We start from the raw sequence: 19,941 nt of genomic DNA, 5'->3' as shown, positions 1-19,941 counted from the left end.
ATGGTGTTATGATAGATCCTGCTCTTCCATATTCACCTCCTTTGAATGGTGTGGCTGAGAGAGCCAACAGATATCTTTTAGAGAAGGCCCGAGGTCTAATATGTGAAGCAAAGCTTTCTAAATCCTTTTGGGGTTATGCTGTACAGAGAGCTGCATATCTTAATCCAAATCAGACTGTTGAAAATCTATCTTATAAGCTCAAATATGGGAAGCCACCTGATTTGAATATTATTAAGGTGTTTGGATTTGATGCATACATGAGAGTTCCTGATAACTTAAGAAAGAAATTAGATCCAAAATCAAAAAAGATGATTTTTATTGGATGCTCTATCATGGGTTATCGTTTACTGGACCCAGTCACAAATCATATTGTGGTTTCTTGAAATGTAGTGTTCAATGAAGAGAAAAAGAAATGTATCTCGGTTCAAGATGTTTTTTCCATAGAAAGTACAGATCCTGCTAAAGATGAAGTAATATGTGATTCAAGTGATGTAGAATCCAGAAATCTTGGAGAAAGTCATGAAGAAATTACTAGGCAAAGAAGAAATATAAAATTACCTGTAAAGTTGAATGATTACTCTGTGTATGAAGCTAATGTGTCAATTTTTGGCACAGTAACATTATGAGGATATAATACGAGGGCTATCCAGAAAGTAGATTACGTTTTGGAATAAAAAATTAACAAAGTATAGGAAACAAATTTTATTATATACAGATGAAAGCCACACTCAAATACTACTTTTCTACATAGTCACCATACAAATTAAGGTATTTATCGTAGCGATGTACGAGCTTGGAAATTCCTTCGTCGAAAAATTCGGCCGCCTGCGCCTTCAACCACTTCGTTACCTCTTCTTGCCTTCCATCTTGCACAAAACTTGTGGTAACCAAGCTTTTCGCTGATGATTTCGTGCAACAAACTTCGCGAAATTTGTGGAAAACTCAAAGAAAGTTCCGTTATTGTGAAATTTCGATTTTCACGGACTTTAGCATCGACTTTTTCGAGAAGTTCGGCGGTCACTATGCTGGGTCTCCCACTTCGATCTTCGTCGTGAACATTGGTTCGGCCATTTTGAAATCTTATGACCCACTGACGCACTCCACCTTCAGTGATAATGTTGTCCCCATACACTTCACGAAGCTGCCGATAGATTTCTATCGGTTTACAGTTTTTTGCAGTCAGAAACCTTATTACTGAGCGCACCTCGCAGCTCGCAGGATTTTCAATTAACGCAGACATTTCAAACCGTCACAGTATCTGAACGGAGCACAGCACGAACCTCTCACTAGCACGGCTAGATGCAGACTGAGCTGCGCAACGCTCTGACCCCAAGATGGCCGCGCTAGCCCCGCCCCTAGCGGACACAGACGGAAACGTAATCTACTTCCTGGATGGCCCTCGTAATATTTCCAAAAGAAGAGCAAGTCCTATGGAGGAAAACCATGGATGAGGAAATAGCTTCTCTTAATAAGAATGAAGTGTGGAAGTTAGTCGACTTGCCAAAGGATGAAAAGCCAATATCCTGTAAATTGGTGTTGCGCATCAAACAAAACAATGTTTACAAAACTAGACTGGTTGCTCGTGGCTTTGAAAAGAAGCCAAGCATTGATTACTTTGAGACCTATGCTCCTGTAATTAGTACATCATCACTTTGACTTGTGCTGGCTATCATTATTCAAAAGAATTTTGAAATCTATGCATTAGATGTAAAGACTGCATTTCTGAATGGTGATCTTCAAGAAACAATCTACATGGAACAACCAATGGTCTACAGTGACAACAGTGGTCGTGTGTGCAAGCTTCTCAAGAGTCTTTATGGACTTGAGCAAGCACTGAGGCAGTGGTTCAAGAGATTTACTGATTTTATAATTCAGTTAAACTTCCAACAACTAAACTGTGAAGCATGTACTTTTGTGAGAAGAACTAAACAGAGTGAAATATTTATTGTGCTGAATGTGGACGACTTGCTTATTGCTGGTTTTAATGATTCAGAGGTAAGAATTGTGATTGAATTACTTGGAAATGAATTTGAGATGTTCAAGGCTGAAGTTGCAAATGAATTTCTAAGAATAAGTTTTGAATATTCACAGAACAAACTTACTTTAGGCCAAAAGGCTTATGTTGAAAAATTGTTAAATAGATTTAGACTGTTAGATTGTAAGCCATCTGATACTCCCCTAGTGCTTAAGTCAACTTCATCAAATTTTGTGAATGGTGAAAAATTTCATGGCCCTTATTGTGAACTTGTAGGTGCTTTGCTGTACCTATCTTTGACAACTCGTCCTGATATTCTGTATTCTGTGAACTGTCTGAGTAAGATACAAGAGCAACCCACTAACAGTGCTTGGGCTGGTCTGAAGTGAAAGGAACAGCTGAACTCAAATTATTATTTTGTAAATCTAATAGTGTTGATATTATGTTAAATGTTTATGTTGATGCTGATTGGGGGTCAGATACAATATGATAGAAAATCTACTTCTGGGTATATTATTTTCTTTAATGATTGTCCTGTAAATTGGTCTGTTAAGAAGCAAACATCTATTGCTCTGTCCTCTACTGAGGCAGAAATTTTGGATTTTAGCAAAAGCTATTCAGGACCTAATTGTATTTTATAATGTATCTAAAGAAATTTTAGATACATTATAAAATAGGAGTCGACAACATTAAATACTCAGGAGTCGACAACATTAAAGTTTCAGTTTATGAGGGTATTCAGTCTGTAATTAAAGCAATATTAAATTAAAGTAATTGTGCTAGACTAAAACATTGGGATATTAAAGTATATTAGGGATATTGTAAAATTGTATGATATAATTCTTGTATATGTTTCTAGTGAAAATCAGTAAGCTGATTTGTTTACAAAAAGCTTGCCTAAACCAAGATTCTGTTATTTAAGAGATAAATGTAAAATAATATGTGATTAAGAGATGGTGTTAAGAATAATCACACTTACTCCCTGGTTTATGATTTGATGTTATATGGATCCGGCTTATTATTTTTTCAGACTGTTAGAGCAATTTTATTAAAGTAAGCTTGAACTTTCGATTATGTCAAAAAGAGTTTCCAATTCTGGAGCTGCCAAAGGATCTACAAAGCGAAAGCATGTTTCGATGTCCATCAAACAAAAAGTGGAATTGCTCCAAAAAATGGATAAAGGCATATCCATCTCAAAATACAGACACTGGAAGGTCAGCTGTATATGACATAAGCAAAAAGAAAAAGGAACTTTCTCAATTTTTTGTGTATTCTGACATTCAGTTGACAAGTTAGTCAGTATTCTCGACACAGCAATTACAAGACTTGAACAGCGGAACTTTGTAACTGAATCAAACAAAAAGTGGAATTGCTGGAAAAAATGGATAAAGGCATATTCTTTGTTTCTCTAACCATTCCGAAATTTGTTTATCAATTTCATGCTGCTCTGCGGGGGGACGTAGTGGCGCGAAATGAACTGGAAGTTGATCTGTCAGCACTATCCTTATCTTCAGGGCAGATATTTTTATTTTATTCAGCTGATAATTCCTTATTAAATGTAGTATTTCATCTCGATGTATTCCATCTTTGATATGATTTAAATTAACTTCCTCGTCATTATAAATATCACGAGTACACATCAAATAGTTTTCTGGTTGCAATTTTCTAATTTCGACTATGCGTAATGTATGCTTTACGCATGCACACGTTGAAAGAAAATGTTTAATAAAGTAAACAAATAAATATTAAGCTTTTTTTTTTTTTTTTTTTTTTTTTTTTTTTGTGTAAATATTGATACCCTTTAGATCATAATGACTCTATTTCATAAATTATGGTTTCAATTTTATAATTTCTTCATGCCATCTTACCAGATTTAAACTGATGATCTATAATCCGAAAAAATCGATAATCCGGAATTGCCCGACGCCGCCAGGAAGTCCTGATGAGTCCGGATTAAAGACGTTGCGAGTTATTACTGCAAGATCTGAACTTAATCTTTATCATTTAAGGTGGCTTATTTTTAATCATTTGTTGTCTATTATCTCTTAAATTAATCTTTTTTTTATGTATAGTTTTGTATTTATCGAGTAATGTTTGATTGAAAACATTATGCAAAAATAGTTGACATGCAGCTGCATGATTTCTAGTTATATCCCCTTTAAAAACGCTTTTGTATAGTAACTATGTTTTTTGGGGGGGGAATTAAGGGGTGTTTTCAAATAAAATCCAAAGGAAAGAAAATTCATAAAAAAAAATTTATTTTCAAATTCCACATACTTTTCTCTATTTTTCAACATAATTGCAGAGTATTTTTAAATACAAATCATAACTTTGAACTAGATTTTGAATACCCTTTTCATAGAAATTTGCCGCCAAAATGATATTTGAGATAGCGGAAAAGATGAAAATCACTCGATGCAAGGTCTGTGCTGTAGGGAGGTTTAAAACTTCCCATCAAAAGTATCCAGTAAAGCTCTGATCTGAGCTGCAGTGTAAGGCCTTGCATTGTCTTGGAGTGGTAAAATTTCCTCTGCCAGCTGCATCTTTTACTTTGAATCGCTCTGCCTAGCTTTCACAGGGTTTGGCCATAGGCTAACACATTTATGGTGGTTCCATGTTGCATGAAGGTGACCAACAAAACACCATGCCTATCCCAAAACACGAATGCCATGATCTTGCACTGGGACAGCGTCTGTTTGGCCTTACCCTTAAAGGAGACTGTGTGTGTCTCCACTCCATGCTTTGTTATGTACTTTATTTGTAACAGCTACAATATATGGCAATGTAAAAATTTAAGAATTATTAATAAACACGTGGACAAGGGTGGGCATGGGCAGAACCGATTAACCGTAATGGTAGAGGGGTTGTGCCCACGTTCTCCGTTACTACTACTACATGCTCTGTTGCTTCTATTTGGTGTGACATGTGAAACCCATATTTCTTCTCCTGTTATAATCTGACTCAACATTGTGTCACCTTCTTTATTAAAACGAGTCAAATTCAGTGAACACTCAAAATCTTTTGTTTTTGTGCTTATCCGTTAGGAGTTTACGGACCCAATGAGAGCACAGTTCCTTAAACCTTAACTTTTCAGAAACAATCTTTTACAGCACTGACCTAGACACTTCAGGAAAATTTTTTGTAAGAGTGCTTATGGTGAAGTGTCTGTTTTCAAGAATTTTTGCTTCAATTGAAGTTAGCATATCGTCTGTGATCACGGATGGGTGACCGGAGCAGGTTTCATCATGGATGTATTCGCAGCCAGCTTTGAAGTCTCTGTCTCACTTACACACATTGCCTTCATTCATGACAGTAGCTCTGTAAAATTCACAAATTTGCCAGTGAATGTCTGTAGCAGACAGGTTTCTTGCCAGGTACTGGGCAGACAATTCGATAATTTTGAACAGTTTAAAGACACAGATTCACGGTACATTGTTGTCATGGCTAGCTTTGAAATTGTTTTGTTCTGTTTCCATATCGGCATTCACAGGTGTAAACACCGATACAGAAACAGACACTGGTGAAGCTGTAACTAACATAGTTTAGTTAAACTAAATTGATTTATTATTAGTTTATTTATTTATTAGGCATTTAGTTAAACTAAATACCAACCTGAAAATAAACTCTTTAAGAGTTAGTTAATTTCAACATTTTTCGTGATCGTACAAGTGAAAGTATATGCTTTGCGTTATGTGAATGCACCCGGGACCACGCCGTGAGAGGATCGGACAAACAAGAGATAAAAGCAATATACATATTAGTAAACACATAAATAGATATAAAGAAAACATAAGAAATAGGTTCCAGATTAAAATACAGTTTATTCTGATTCCTCAACAATTAAAATTAAATTTCACATCCTAGGTAATCAATACTCAATTTCTTATTTTAGTTACACATGTGAACTCTTCAATTTATATCATTTACACATTCAAATTAAGGATTTACAAATTTTATTTTATTTTCAACTAACGTAATGAAATTAGTCTCAGAATTCACTTTATGACCCATTTAATTTAACTTTAACCAGAACTACTACAGTACATCCTAGGATGTTAAAAAAAACATTATCTGAAATTCAACATCTATACTAGGATAATTTCACAAAAAACAAACTATATTTTACACCACAATTAACTTATTAAGACTTTCCTGTTTGTCTCGGTAAATTAAGAAGGGGAAAGGGGAGACAATTTTTAGCCATTTAGAATTAATTTAGAGATTCAATTTAAGTGTAATTAAGTTTCTGATTTAAAAAATTCTTGATTTTATTTAATTCTTAATTATTATTTTAATAATTTAATTTTGGGGAAAAAACAGATGCTTCTAAGAATATTATTTAGCTTCAAAGAATATTATTTTTTTTCCTTTTATTTGCAATCTTTGATTCATTGTGAAAGAAGCAGAGAAGGGAGGCGATTTTGCTAAGTCATGATTTTCACAGGCTGTTTTGTCATTTAGAATGTTCTAGAAGAAATTTCTTTTGTGCAATTGACCTTTAGGACAGGAAGTACGTGACAGGAGGGGTCAGAGATTGCCACTTAAACTTCGATATAAATCATCTGGTATTGGCGATCGGGGTCCGGTCGTTGGCTAAGTGAAGAGGGGCGTGCATGTGGGATCACCCTAGTTCTGATATTCGGGGAAAGAAACGCAAATTTTCTCCAAATTAAGGGGGCGATAAATGAAGCCATTGTGGGAGCCAATGTTTGTGAAGAAGAACACAGTACAAATTCCTAAAAGTTCATAGGAAAAATTGATAACAAAAAAAAAAAAAAAACCTTTTAAGTAGACAGCTTGAAGTGGAGGAGAACTTTATCTTTAATTCTATATTTTATGACACCTGGCAAATCCACAGCTCAGGGGACTCGAATGGCATGGCAATAAATTGCATCCACTCCGGGAAAACAAGCCAAACCGTCTAAGGAAAATTGGAGTAATCGGAGTAGCAGTCGTGATCCATTCCCGTAAGAATAATGGCAGCGGCTAGGTACTCAAGAGAATGGCTGATGCAGGTTTTGATCCATCTACGTAGAAGTTCAGAGGACATCGTCCTAGGTTTTGCCGATACAGATATAGAACAAAGTCTGTTACTTTTTTTTTTTTTTTTGTTGTTCACTCAACAGTTTTTCTTTTTCCCTCGCATTTTTGGGAACCCACGGCCGCGGAGCATAATTGTCGCTCCCCGCCGGAAACACTGCTCGATGACGAACTACCTTTTTTTCCCCCTTTCTACCGCTCATCCCAAGAGCAAGTTCGAAGTCCAAGTCTTAGTCAAAAAGTGATTCAAACTCGAATTTTCTTCGTCTTCTTCACAAACATTGGCTCCCACAATGGCTTCATTTATCGCCCCCTTAATTTGGAGAAAATTTGCGTTTCTTTCCCCGAATGTCAGAACTAGGGTGATCCCACATGCACGCCCCTCTTCACTTAGCCAACGACCGGACCCCGATCGCCAATACCAGATGATTTATATCGAAGTTTAAGTGGCAACCTCTGACCCCTCCTGTCACGTACTTCCTGTCCTAAAGGTCAATTGCACAAAAGAAATTTCTTCTAGAACATTCTAAATGACGAAACAGCCTGTGAAAATCATGACTTAGCAAAATCGCCTCCCTTCTCTGCTTCTTTCACAATGAATCAAAGATTGCAAATAAAAGGAAAAAAAATAATATTCTTTGAAGCTAAATAATATTCTTAGAAGCATCTGTTTTTTCCCCAAAATTAAATTATTAAAATAATAATTAAGAATTAAATAAAATCAAGAATTTTTTAAATCAGAAAAATAATTCACCTGGATTTTTATAATGCGATCAAACAGTTATGTACACAACAGATTGTTAATCACGAATTTGTTAAAAGTTTTACAAAATATGAAATAGGTAATAAAACAAATTCCAAAGTTGGGCTTCCAGATGCCCATATTTGGGTGGAGACTTACTTTATTCAAAATTTGAAGGCTCTAGGTACCATTGTTTTATCACAATTCGAGAAACGTACATACATTTATGCAGATTCTTCATTATTTAATTTCTTTAAATGTAATAGAGGGCTCTTATACAGTACAAAGTCGGTAATCCGAACTCGTTGGGACTTCGGTGATTCAGGATTAGGTTTTCCGTATTATAGATCATCAATTTAAATCTGATAAGATGGCATGCAGAAATTATACAATTAAACATATGAAACTGTAATTTATGAAATAAAGAGCAATTATGATCTAAAGGGTATCAAAATTTACAAAAAAAAAAAAAAAAAAAAAAAGCTTAATATTTATTTGTTTACTTTATTAAACATTTCTTTCAATTTAAGTTGCTGTAATGTAAGTTGTTTCTTTAATTCTATAAACAGACATAATTTCTTGTTCAGTTACAAAGTTCCGCTGTTCAAGTCTTGTAATTGCTGTGTCGAGAATACTGACTAACTTGTCAATTGAATGTCGGAATACACAAAAAATTGAAAAAGTTCCTTTTTCTTTTTGCTTATGTCATATACAGCTGACCTTCCAGTGTCTGTATTTTGAGATGAATGTGCCTTTATCCATTTTTTGGAGCAATTCCACTTTTTGTTTGATGGACATCGAAACATGCTTTCGCTTTGTAGATCCTTTGGCAGCTCCAGAATTGGAAACTCTTTTTGACATAATCGAAAGTTCAAGCTTAATTTTTATAAAATTTCTCTAACAGTCTGCAAAAAATAATAAGCTGGATCCAATTAGGAGATTAAGGAACAGCACAATTTGACTAATTTACTTACACTAATTTCTTCTTGTTTGTTGAAATATATGCACAATTCTCGATTTTTTGCACCTTTAACTTTTCTTAATTGCATTTTTTAATAATTTTTTATTTCTTAGTCATATTTCTTATTTTGTTCTTTATTTTTGTTCAGTTATCTCTTTTTTTAAAGTAAATTGAGTGAGAAAGGTACATGGAACAATCGTCTTTTTATTGCTTTTAATTTGCTTTGTAATGCAAACAACATCAAAGCATCTGTTTACATTTGGTATGATGTTGTACTTTGGTGCAGAAGTTTGGATTTCTTTAGTCAGAAACAGACCATTATCTTCTAATCCAGATTATCAAGTTTGTTCTATAGGGTTAATGTTTTTTGAGAGTTCAAGCAATCCGAAAAGAATGTGATGACCTGTTTATGACAGGTTCTGAAAGAAGCATTCTTACAGTTTTCCCAGGAAAGACAGGAGTGTTGGATTAGGTGCGAGTGTAATTTGATTTATTTTGCTAACTAAACTAGATAACTAAATAACATTCTTTTATTTTTAAAATAAAGTTGCCCTGCAAGCATTTTCCACACATATTGAATACAGAAGTATATTTTGGCATATAAAGCCTTTTTACATATGTTGTTTATACAGTACAATATCCACATTCCGCAGGACTTCAGCAATTCTGCGTTTTAGAAATTTCCAGATTTTAGATCATTAACTTAAATCTAGTAAATGACATGTAGAAATTATAAAATTAAAAATATAAAAAAAGCTGTTAAAGTGGTTTCATTGTTTTGTATCAGTACATTCTCTACAAAGGCATAATGTTTTGTTATTACAAAGTTTCATTTTTCTAGTTCTGTAACAGCATTTCCCTAAATAGTTAACTAAAACTTTTTCAACAACCTTCAGTGGTAGTATTTTCTGGAAACTGTACTACTGATTTTGCCATTTTTTAATTAATTGATGAAAGGAGCATTCTCACTGCATTAGAAGACTTCAGTTATATCCTCTTCATTTAGCATTTCTTTCCATATTTTGTAAAATTTAAAATTTTGCAGTATATTTCTGTTAAAGTCCTACAACTTGACACTGTTTTGTTTTGGCATAGTTCTTCGGTGCACATGCCACCAGTTTGATTTCACATCTTTCCAGATGCAATTAACAGTTTTTTTAACCTTTTTGGGGAGATAAGGAATGGACTTATATGATTTGGATTTGCAAGAGATGAATAAGTAGTTGTCATATTTCTTAAGGAAAGAAGTGTTCTATTCTGAGCAAAGAAAGGCTATGTTTGAATAATCACCTCATGAAATTAAACTGTGACTCAAAGACTAGATGCAGGTATTTTCTTGATTTAAACTATTCTGCAGATTTTACCATCCATTAATTCATCATTAATTGGAGCATTGTCACTGCAGGGGAAGACTTCAATTATATCAACTTCATTTAGCGCTTCTTTGCATATTCTGTTAATTGGAAGATTTAACGTTTTACTTGGACAGTAAATGCCTGGAATATTATATATAAGTGGAAATTTTAGAATTTTAGAAACTTTTCTTTTTAAAAACATAACAAACAGAAGACTTATAAAGACAACATAAAGCACCTATACGATAGTTGTCGCCGAACAGTGTGATTTAGTGCCTGTAATGGATGAACATGGTATCGCAATGCAATCACAAGGTCTTCACCTTGCTTTTATATAAACCAGATTAATTAATGTTAAGTTGGTTTAGTTTTTATAAAGAGGGATATAAGTTAGCTGCTATTTATCTGTTTTTTCTCTTGCATGTGTGACACCCACCAGCAGCTGAGCAGTAAAAGTTGCTGAATACTGGTAGTTCGTTGTGGGGTTGAATCTTGGTGAACAGGTTGACCACATGGGCATTTTTATGGTTATCTCAATAACATATTTATGAGCCAGTTTCCCTTAGAAAGTCCTCCATGAAGGCATCCCTTCTCTTAGACAGATAGCCGCAGTGTGTTTTACCATAACCTAATAAACCAACCAGCTAACCCTTGCATATGGGAGAGAGGATGATTAAAATATGCAATCTGTTTTCTATGAAACAGCTTGCAGTAAAGTATTTTTAAAATTACAAGATCTTGGCACCAGGAGAAGTGTACATTAATGAGCTTGATAAGCAACCTTATTTGAAAATGACCAAATAATGACAATGCAAATTGAGAAATTGGGATAAGTGACTAATCATTTTATGTGTTATATCCATAACTTGTATTTTTTAATTATCTTATTAAAAAATAAAGAACAATGCTCCTTTAAACTCCTGCTGGAACGATTTGTGCAAGTTTGGCAACATTGCCACCAACTTTCATGGTCAGTGGCATTTAGTTTGATATTCATGTTTATAAGAAATAAGTTGATAGTATTTATAATTTTAAACTGAAAATTTCTTCCATTCATTTTGCTTTTCTATAATAGGAACCTGCTCTTATATATACAGTCAAAAGTCGTTAATCTGGACTCGTCGGGACTTCAGCGATTCCGGATTATCGATTTTTCCGGATTATAGATCATCAGTTTAAATCAAGTAAGATGGCATGCAGAAATTCTAAAATTAAAAATATGAAACTGTAATTTATGAAATAAAGAACAATTATGATCTAAAGGGTATCAAAATTTACACAAAAAAAAGCTTAATATTTATTTGTTTACTTTATTAAACATTTCTTTCAATATAAATTGTTTAAGTTGCTTCGTTTTATGTGATAATACATTCTCTTTAATTCTATAAACAGACATAATTTCTTGTTCAGTTACAAAGTTCCGCTGTTCAAATCCTATAATTGCTGTGTTGAGAATACTGACTAATTTGTCAATCGAAATTTTTTCGTTTTCAATAACCTCTGTGTCACTTTCTTCGCTATTGGAAGCGAATTATAATGACGAGGAATTTGATTTAAATCATATCAGAGACAAAAGTACATCGAGACGAGATACTACATTTAGTAAGGAATTATAAGCCAAAATAAAATAAAAACATCTGCCCTGAAGATAAGGATAGTGCTGACAGATTAACTTCCAATTCATTGCGCGTCGCTGCGTCCCCCCCCCACAGAGCAGCGTGAAATTGTCAATTGAAATTTTTTCGTTTTCACTAACCTCTCTGTCACTTTCTTCATGCCTTTATCCATTTTTTGCAGCAATTCCACTTTTTGTTTGATGGACATGCTTTTCCTTTGTAGATCCTTTGGCAGCTCCAGAATCGGAAATTCTTTTTGACATAATCGAACGTTCAAGCTTACTATTTATAAAATTGCTCTAACAGTCTGCAAAAAACAATTAGCCAGATCCAATTTGAAGATTAAGGATCAACGCAATCTGCAACATTAACTGAATTAGATAATTTTAGCTTAGCTCATACTGTCCGTTATATATTAAACGCGCATGCGTAAACGTATTATGCGCATGCGCACACGCATATTCGCAGCCATAAAGGTCTTACGCGTCAACGCGATGCATGCGCAGAAAGTAATGGAGAAAAATTGATTTAAAGTCCATTTTCTTTTTCTTGAATATCTTAATTCTCCATTTCTACACCGTATGATAAAAAGCAAGTTTTCAAAAAAAAAAAAAAAAAGTGGGAGGGGGGGAATCTAAACAATAGATTATTCTGTTATTGGACATCTGGGATCTTTCAAAATTTGTATTGTATATCTTTATTCACAGTCATTTCTAGTTGAATTTGGAAGTATGACCGTAAGAATAAAAGCCAAGAATCTTTTGTGTTCATTGTGTGGAATTAATGATTATAATAGCTATTATTAACATATTTTGTTATTGAATTTTGTATGCAACTTTCAAGTTATCTTTCTGATAGAGAATTGTCATAAGGATAAATACCTGAAATAGTAAGAGTTTTTTTTTTAACCTTTCAGAGTGTCAGATGCTTGTAAAAAGAATAACCATCCAATTGTTGTACGGAACACGCACATGAGAAAATTTGAGCTTCAGCCATATTTGGATTTTGCAGCTGAATTTGATTATACTGTTATTATGGCAATTACAACGCATAAATTTAAAGTATCACCTGAGGTAAATATTTAATTGTGTATTTTATATTAATCAAAATGATTTTTTGTACTTTCTGATTATTTACACTCTTGACAATATTTGACTGAATTATTCTATTGTGGGCATATTTTTAAATGTCCATATGTCCATACCAGGAAGAGTATGTGTTAATTTATATGCTTTATATTTAAACAAACAGTATCCACAAGCTATAAAAGAGTAAATATATTTAAAAAAGGAGTAGAAAAAAGCGTTTTTTTTTTTTTTTCCATAAAATTTATTAAATGCTTTTACTATTATTTATGAACAGAACAATAAACCTATGAGTAAAATTAGCCAAATAAAATTGTTTTCCAGCTAAGTCACAAATGAATTGTCGATTTGGATAATCGTAAAGCACTGATTTTTCTGATGATATATGCAAGAAACTATTTGTACGCCTATAAGCACATGAAGAAGCCTTTTGTGTCGCATAACAGACATGTACTATATCTCATAACTGGTTATTATTAAATTATAATTTTTTTAGAAGTTATTGACAAGTCTTAGATATTCATTAATAATTAGCAAAGGTTGCTTGTACAGTAAAAACTCCATTATCCAGCATTATCCACTAACCGTAAAGATCAAGTTACTAGAATCTTATAGAAAAATTTAGTGAGAGATTTTTAATGTCATTATAAAGCTCATATTAATATTAATGTGTACACAGTGTGATATAGTGCCAGTAATGACGTTTCAACACAATCATAACAAGTTTGTTTTGGTTTAAATTTAAACTAGGTTAATCCTCGATAAGCCAGCTTAATTTTTATGACATTTCATTAAAAAAAATTATTTAGTATTTAGGACTGCATGAAGTGGAGTATTTTCAAAGTTACAGGATCCAGATGTCCCCCGCCCCCGCCCCAAAAAAAAAACTTCATAATTCAGAATGGTACATGGTACATAATTCAGTACCAGGAAGTTTAAAGTTTCAAACAATTTTGATTCATAATAATGCATTTAAATAATGCATAAACTTTAAACTTCCCGGTATTGTTCCACTACGTAGACGATACATTTACCCTGTTTGAAGGTAATAAAGATGATTTAAATAAAGTTCTTTCAACAATGAATTCTATTAATCCTGCTATTCAGTTCACTTTGATATTTTTGAACTTGAGACTTGCAATTCTCTTCCATTTCTCGACATTCGGGTCACACATAACACATCCAACTTCAATACTATGGTTTACCGTAAACCTTCATCGGTTTGCCTTACACCACACATTAAATCATGTCATCCGACTAAACAAAAGTTAGCTTCATTTTATTCCTATGTTTTCTGTGCTGTTCATGTTTGCTCCTCCAAACTATCCCTTGATAAAGAACTAAATTATTTAAAAGCAATAGCTGTTGACAGGGGCTTTTCACCCGACATTATTAATCAAGCAGTTAAAAAATTCTTAAAAGAGTAAATATATTTAAAAAAGGAGTAGAAAAAAGCGTTTTTTTCTAAGCGTTTTTTTAAATTTGCTAAAACGTTGATGAGGACATTCAAGACTCGCCCAGAATGTAAACCAATGCCTAGAAACAGTCAACCAGATGGGAAAAAAAAAGTATATCTTAAAATAATCTCATCTCAACACACTAAAAAGCACACTCTTGTTTTAGGAGATTATAAAAATTCTGTTGTCATTCCCTTCTTTCCATCAATTAGCTATAAAGTTGCACATATTTTGCAGAAATTTCACTTTCGGGTCGTTTATTCTCCCATCAATAAAATTCCGAGTTCTATACTCAAGGACCCCATTCCGGATATGAATTCCTGGTGTATTTATAAGATTCCTTGCTAGTGTGGTTTAATTTACATTGGCCAAACTAAGAGAGCCTTAAAATTTCACGTCAAGAAACATGAGGCATATGTTAGAAAAAAGGAAACACAGAAGTCTTCTGTTGCTCAACATTGTTGGTCCGAAAATCACACTTTCAATTTTTCTGCTGCCAAAATTATTCAAAAAACATCTTCCATTGGAGAACTGAATTTTCTAGAGGCATTTCACATTAAAAAAAATCTTTCTGTTCTAGTTAAAGATCCTAATTCCAATCCATCTTTGTCTTCGGCCGTTAAAGAAATTATGTTTTAGTTCTGGTTTCATCATCAGATGGCGCCACTAGCTTATTATCTGTCCAGGCTTTAATCTGATCATTATATCCTATCTCGTTCATTTGTGCTTTTGCAGCTGACGGTGGTGGTTCCGGTAAAACCATCGAAACTACCTTGAAAATTTGAAAATATAACGCTGATTTTTGTTGTTTGACTTCTGAATTAGTATTTATTCAACATGTTATTGTGTCTTAACTATGGTACATAACTTTGAAAACATATAAACAATAGCCATATAATGTGAAAAATTATGATAAGTAATTCAGTTTTTTTATGTGCCAATGAGTAATTTTCATCCCTTTATTATCTATCCAAATAGTTGTATTTATTTTAAACTTCTACTGGAATGATTGGTGATAAATTTTTATGTTCTGTGGGATTTCGTAACAGTTGAAATACATCACCTTTTATGACTGAAATGTATATTTTTTTCAAAATCTTATATAATTTTAAATGCAGGCTTTTAATATTCAAGATGGTAACAAAAATCATGATAGTTTTTTAATTTCAAAATGAAAATTTTTCCTTTTGATTTGTCTTTTTTAATGGGAATTCCATTTTCTATATGTTCATCTATCCAGAATTAGGTATTTCCTGACCTTTCCAGATAGACAATCTTTTGCTGTGCTGAAGTAGAAATTTGTTAATTAATTGAAATTCTCTTATGTGTTTTTAACATGATAAAGCTTATACTGAAAAAATGTGCTTTCGGCTCATGATATTCATTTTCTTAAAAAATTGTATATTTTACTGTGAAAGAGAAGTGATGTATAAGCAATTTTAGTTTACAACAAGTTACGGAAGTTTTAACTGTTTCAAATGTATTTAACATTCACTGTTAGTAGCTTCTTGATGTATCTCTCTTTTATTTATGTATAAAAAATGCCTTACAAAAACATAAATCTTTGAAATTGAAGAAAAAGTGATTTTGCAGGTTACATATTGGAAGCATGAATATTTTTGACATATTAAATATGTTTTACAGTGACATAGCAATAAGGAAAATACTGCAGATGTAAAAGAATGATTAAAAAAAGTATCTTGAGATTTTGCAAAGATGTTCAACATATAAAAGTCCATTATTTATTGTGGAATGCATTTGTAAGTTAGGCTATATCAATCAATATGATAAAGTTTACGAGTTTATGATTAAGTTTCTTTGTATGGCATATTTCTAAAATGCTCTAAAAATGACTTAATTTTTGAAACTGTTGGTGACAATATATTATTTACAACAATTTCAATGATGAGAAAACATTCATTGAGTTATAGCAGTGATTTCAAACTCATGGAACCCTTAGAGGTTTATTAGGGAACCCTATCAACCTTTAGAAAAAGTATATCTTAAAATAATATTTAAAACAGATCAATATGTTATAAGGTACTTTATGTTATAACTGCCACATATGCTGAGAAAGATTTTTCATTTAACATTGTCTTGAATGGCATTAAAATGTTGATAGCTGAGTGAGAAACTTCTAGGTATTCTGCATGAATCTGCAACCAAAAATTTAGGAGCTGCTTTTACTTAAAAATTTGCGTTTTAAGATTGAATTTGCTAAAACGTTGATGAGGACGTTCAAGACTCGCCCAGAATGTAAACCAATGCCTAGAAACAGTCAACCAGATGGGAAAGACATGCATTGTGAAATGGATACCTGCATATGTTGGAATTGATGGAAACGAGGTAACTGGCTAAAAAAGGCAAAAATCTCAACAACTCAATCCTACATCACTTTAGAGGATGCTAATACCATTTCCAGACATAGACTCAAAAGAGAAATCAATTAAGAAAGACTGTCAGATATGCGATGTTGGTGAAAACGTAGAAATTGCAAAGACCATTACTAGATCGAGAACCTGCAATTTTAGAGGAATATTGAAGATGGTAACAGGTCATGTAGAATTTGTAGAAACTACCCCGAAACGGAGCTTTCTCGAGAACGCACCTTTACCTATCCAGCAATACTTGCAGCTCTCCAAAGCTTGGGGAAATTTCCTTTCCAAGGAGAGCTGTATAATGGAAAGCTGTATATTTCTTTTCCAAGGAGACAGTGGAACTAGCAAAAGCAGTAATTTCCAGGCATAGATCAATTTGGCTTATCAAAGGACAGGACACCAACCAACCATAAGTTTTTCTCTTTCCTTCATTGGCATACTTGAACAGATTTTTTTATGCAGTCATACTTAGTTTTTTTCTTCTGAGAAATATTGTCTTGTCGTTTTCTTTAATGGGAAGAGTTGCACCATTATATAATTTTTAAGAATTTTATTTTCTATTAGAAAATTGTTTAGTTTTTGCAAAGGATTGCATGTCGTCTTCTTTAACATATGATGATATATGTTAAGTTTTAAAACCAGTGCATTGATTTTTTTTTAATTATTGTAATATGTATATTCAGTCCTTGAAGGATATGTTTATTTCATTTAGAACATTGGCAGCTCAGGCAGGAAACTCCTGATTAATTTTCGAAGATGTTTCAATATTTTTTAGTTAATAAACACTTGTCAACTTGGGTGGATGTTTTATAATTTTCTTTTTAAACTTGTATTGTGGCCTGCAAAACCTTCCACTTGTGCAGAAACACAGTTTGAACAATACACATTTTGTAGTCGAAACCGAAGACATTTTAGAGTATTGGGACTGAGCCCAAAATACCCTTTGCTCAGTCTTTGTTGAGATCAATGAATTACAGATAATAAAGCTGTAATTCACCAGAAATTTTCTCGAAAGATGGGATAACAAATACTGCTTAAAGCTATTGCCTTTCACTAGGAACAATTAAAAGTAAGTATGATTTTTAGCTATTAAAATGGTTATTATGTGCAGAAGAACAAAGCCTAATCTTTTGTTTGCTAGCAGAAAAGTGCTGGTGTATAGTTGGAATGCATTATCTCCCCCTGCTCTTCCTTTCAACATATCCCCCTTTTAAATGCTTTTTGAATGAAGTGCAAAAATTGGATCAATTTTATTATGTATGATAATTATAGAATATGAAGCATGAGAAGTTTTTAAGAAATAAAATATTGCAGTCAAAGAACACCCGGATCAGTTTTCATATTAATAATAATCATAGAAGTTAACCTTTTAACTGTCATGCACGAGATAATCTCGGGCACAGCACTGGGGTTCGAAAATGTCATGCCCGAGTATTACTCAGGGTAATTTTTTTTTTTTTGAGTGCATCGTATTGTTATACCCGAATATATATCGGGAGGCGTTTATTTCGGCTTCGTCTCTTTGTCAAACCCGACTGTATTTCGGGAAAAGTTAATGTGCGCTCAGTTCAATAGATGACAGTACTTTACTGAAGATTTCAAAGGTTAGAGGTTATTTGGTTCAAGGTGCATGGGATCTTTTTGTTGTAAAATAGCGTCCAGTTCTTTGAAATGTTATATAGATGATTTAGATTCTTCAACCGAAGATGAAGGATGTGTGTTTGATGAGCAGTATTCATGATACTTCCATGGTCAGCCTCAAAAATAAAAAATGGCGATATACTCAAGCCGAAGATAGTTTCTAATTACGGTCTAACTATGGGTGGTGTAGATCGCTGTGATCAGGAAATATCCTTTCATCCAACAATCCGAAAATGTCAGAAAAAATATTATAAAAAGATATTTTTACATTTACTAGACAAGGTACTCTGGAACTCATATTTACTCTATAAAAATGTAGTTGGGAAATGTATTACATTTTTAGAATTTCGAATCCAAGTTGTAGAAGAGCTTTTACATAAATATGATGATGCAGCTTCTGGACAAAAGAATGTTGGCAGACCACCTACAATAGATAACCCTGCCCGTCTTACTGAACGACATTTTATATCCCATTTTCCTCCTATTCCTGCGAAACGTGAGCCTACAAGACAGTGCAAAGTGTGTTGTTCGAAAAAGGATAAAAATGGGGAAAAGATAAGGAAGGAATCACGATTCTGGTGTAGTGATTGTGGAGTTGGTTTGTGCTTGGAAAAGTGTTTCCAGTTGTACCACACAAGACTGAATTACTGGACTACTAATAGGTATTCACTTATATTTATTTATGTTTTAGAAAATAGTTAATTTTTTTCATTTTTAGAAAATAATGCTCCACTAGAAGCGAACTTTGCAACTGCCATGTTGAGTGACAGCCGCCTCAAAGAAAATATGCAGTGGCTACAAAACTTTAAAAATTTTACCCATGTACGTCAAAATATCAATTTTTAACTACTTAAGTATATTTTATTTTGTACTAAACATTTGGTTTTTTGCAATAAAACAATTTGACAATTTGTGTACGCAAATCATCAAAATAACTTGACAGTTAAAGGGTTAACTATGAATGGAGCTTGTGAAGTTCTGTTAAGATAAAATGTTGCATCTGAATAACAGTTGGCAAATATGTTTTATAAAAATAAGTTGCTTATTTCATTGAATAAAAGATTTTCCTTTTGACTTTTTCCTTTTATACAGAAAGACATGAGAACTTTGTAGATAATTTAACAACTTAAAATTCAAGTACAATTATAACATTTGCAGATAATGTAAGTGTTTTGAATTTTTCACACTTCAGTAGAAATTTGATAATATTTTGCTGTAGTTTATTAATTTGAGTCTCCATTATAGGAGAACTAAGTGCTTTCAAAGAAATGAAGAAGGCAAACAGTCATATCAGGACAACTGTTCACTAAATATGTGATGTGTTGAAAATTTAATTCTTAAATAAATAAATAAATAAATAAATTTGGTCATTAGTTAAAATTGTGGGGGCTGTTGTATTTTGACATTAGGAAAGGACTTCAGAGGACGACATAACATTATTATGCTAACGTGTAATTTAATATTAAAATTATACCTTATTAAGAAATTGAGTGATTTAAGAGCAATACATGCATTTCTTACTAACTTAAATCTTTACTTTCAGTAATATATTAACATACCTAGCTTATAATTCTGAACACTTTCCATGCCATTATAATTAATAAAAGTTATTCTCTGTATCATGTATTACATACTTTAGTACAGAACCTTTTTTTTGGGGGGGGGGGCTTCATTTTGCTGAAAAAATCGTA

General features: G+C 32.9%; 1 protein-coding gene across 6 annotated transcripts in view; it reads left to right on the top strand.

Moving 5' to 3' along the window:
- Window positions 1-19,941, top strand: part of LOC118191479 (2',3'-cyclic-nucleotide 3'-phosphodiesterase-like) — a 61,989-nt gene that overhangs the window by 28,573 nt on the left and 13,475 nt on the right. For all 6 annotated transcript variants that reach the window (XM_085826009.1, XM_035362278.2, XM_035362273.2 and 3 more), the window contains one exon: window positions 12,606-12,762. In XM_085826009.1, the coding sequence (XP_085682135.1) occupies window positions 12,606-12,762 (157 nt within the window). The remainder of the gene's footprint in view (window positions 1-12,605; window positions 12,763-19,941) is intronic.

Source organism: Stegodyphus dumicola, chromosome 10 (assembly GCF_044657685.1).
Source record: "Stegodyphus dumicola isolate Sdum_Otavi_A_Nest chromosome 10, ASM4465768v1".
In the NCBI taxonomy this organism is placed as follows: Eukaryota; Metazoa; Arthropoda; class Arachnida; order Araneae; family Eresidae; genus Stegodyphus; species Stegodyphus dumicola.
Note: the sequence above shows the minus strand (reverse complement) of the source record. Positions and strands in the feature narration are given on the sequence as shown.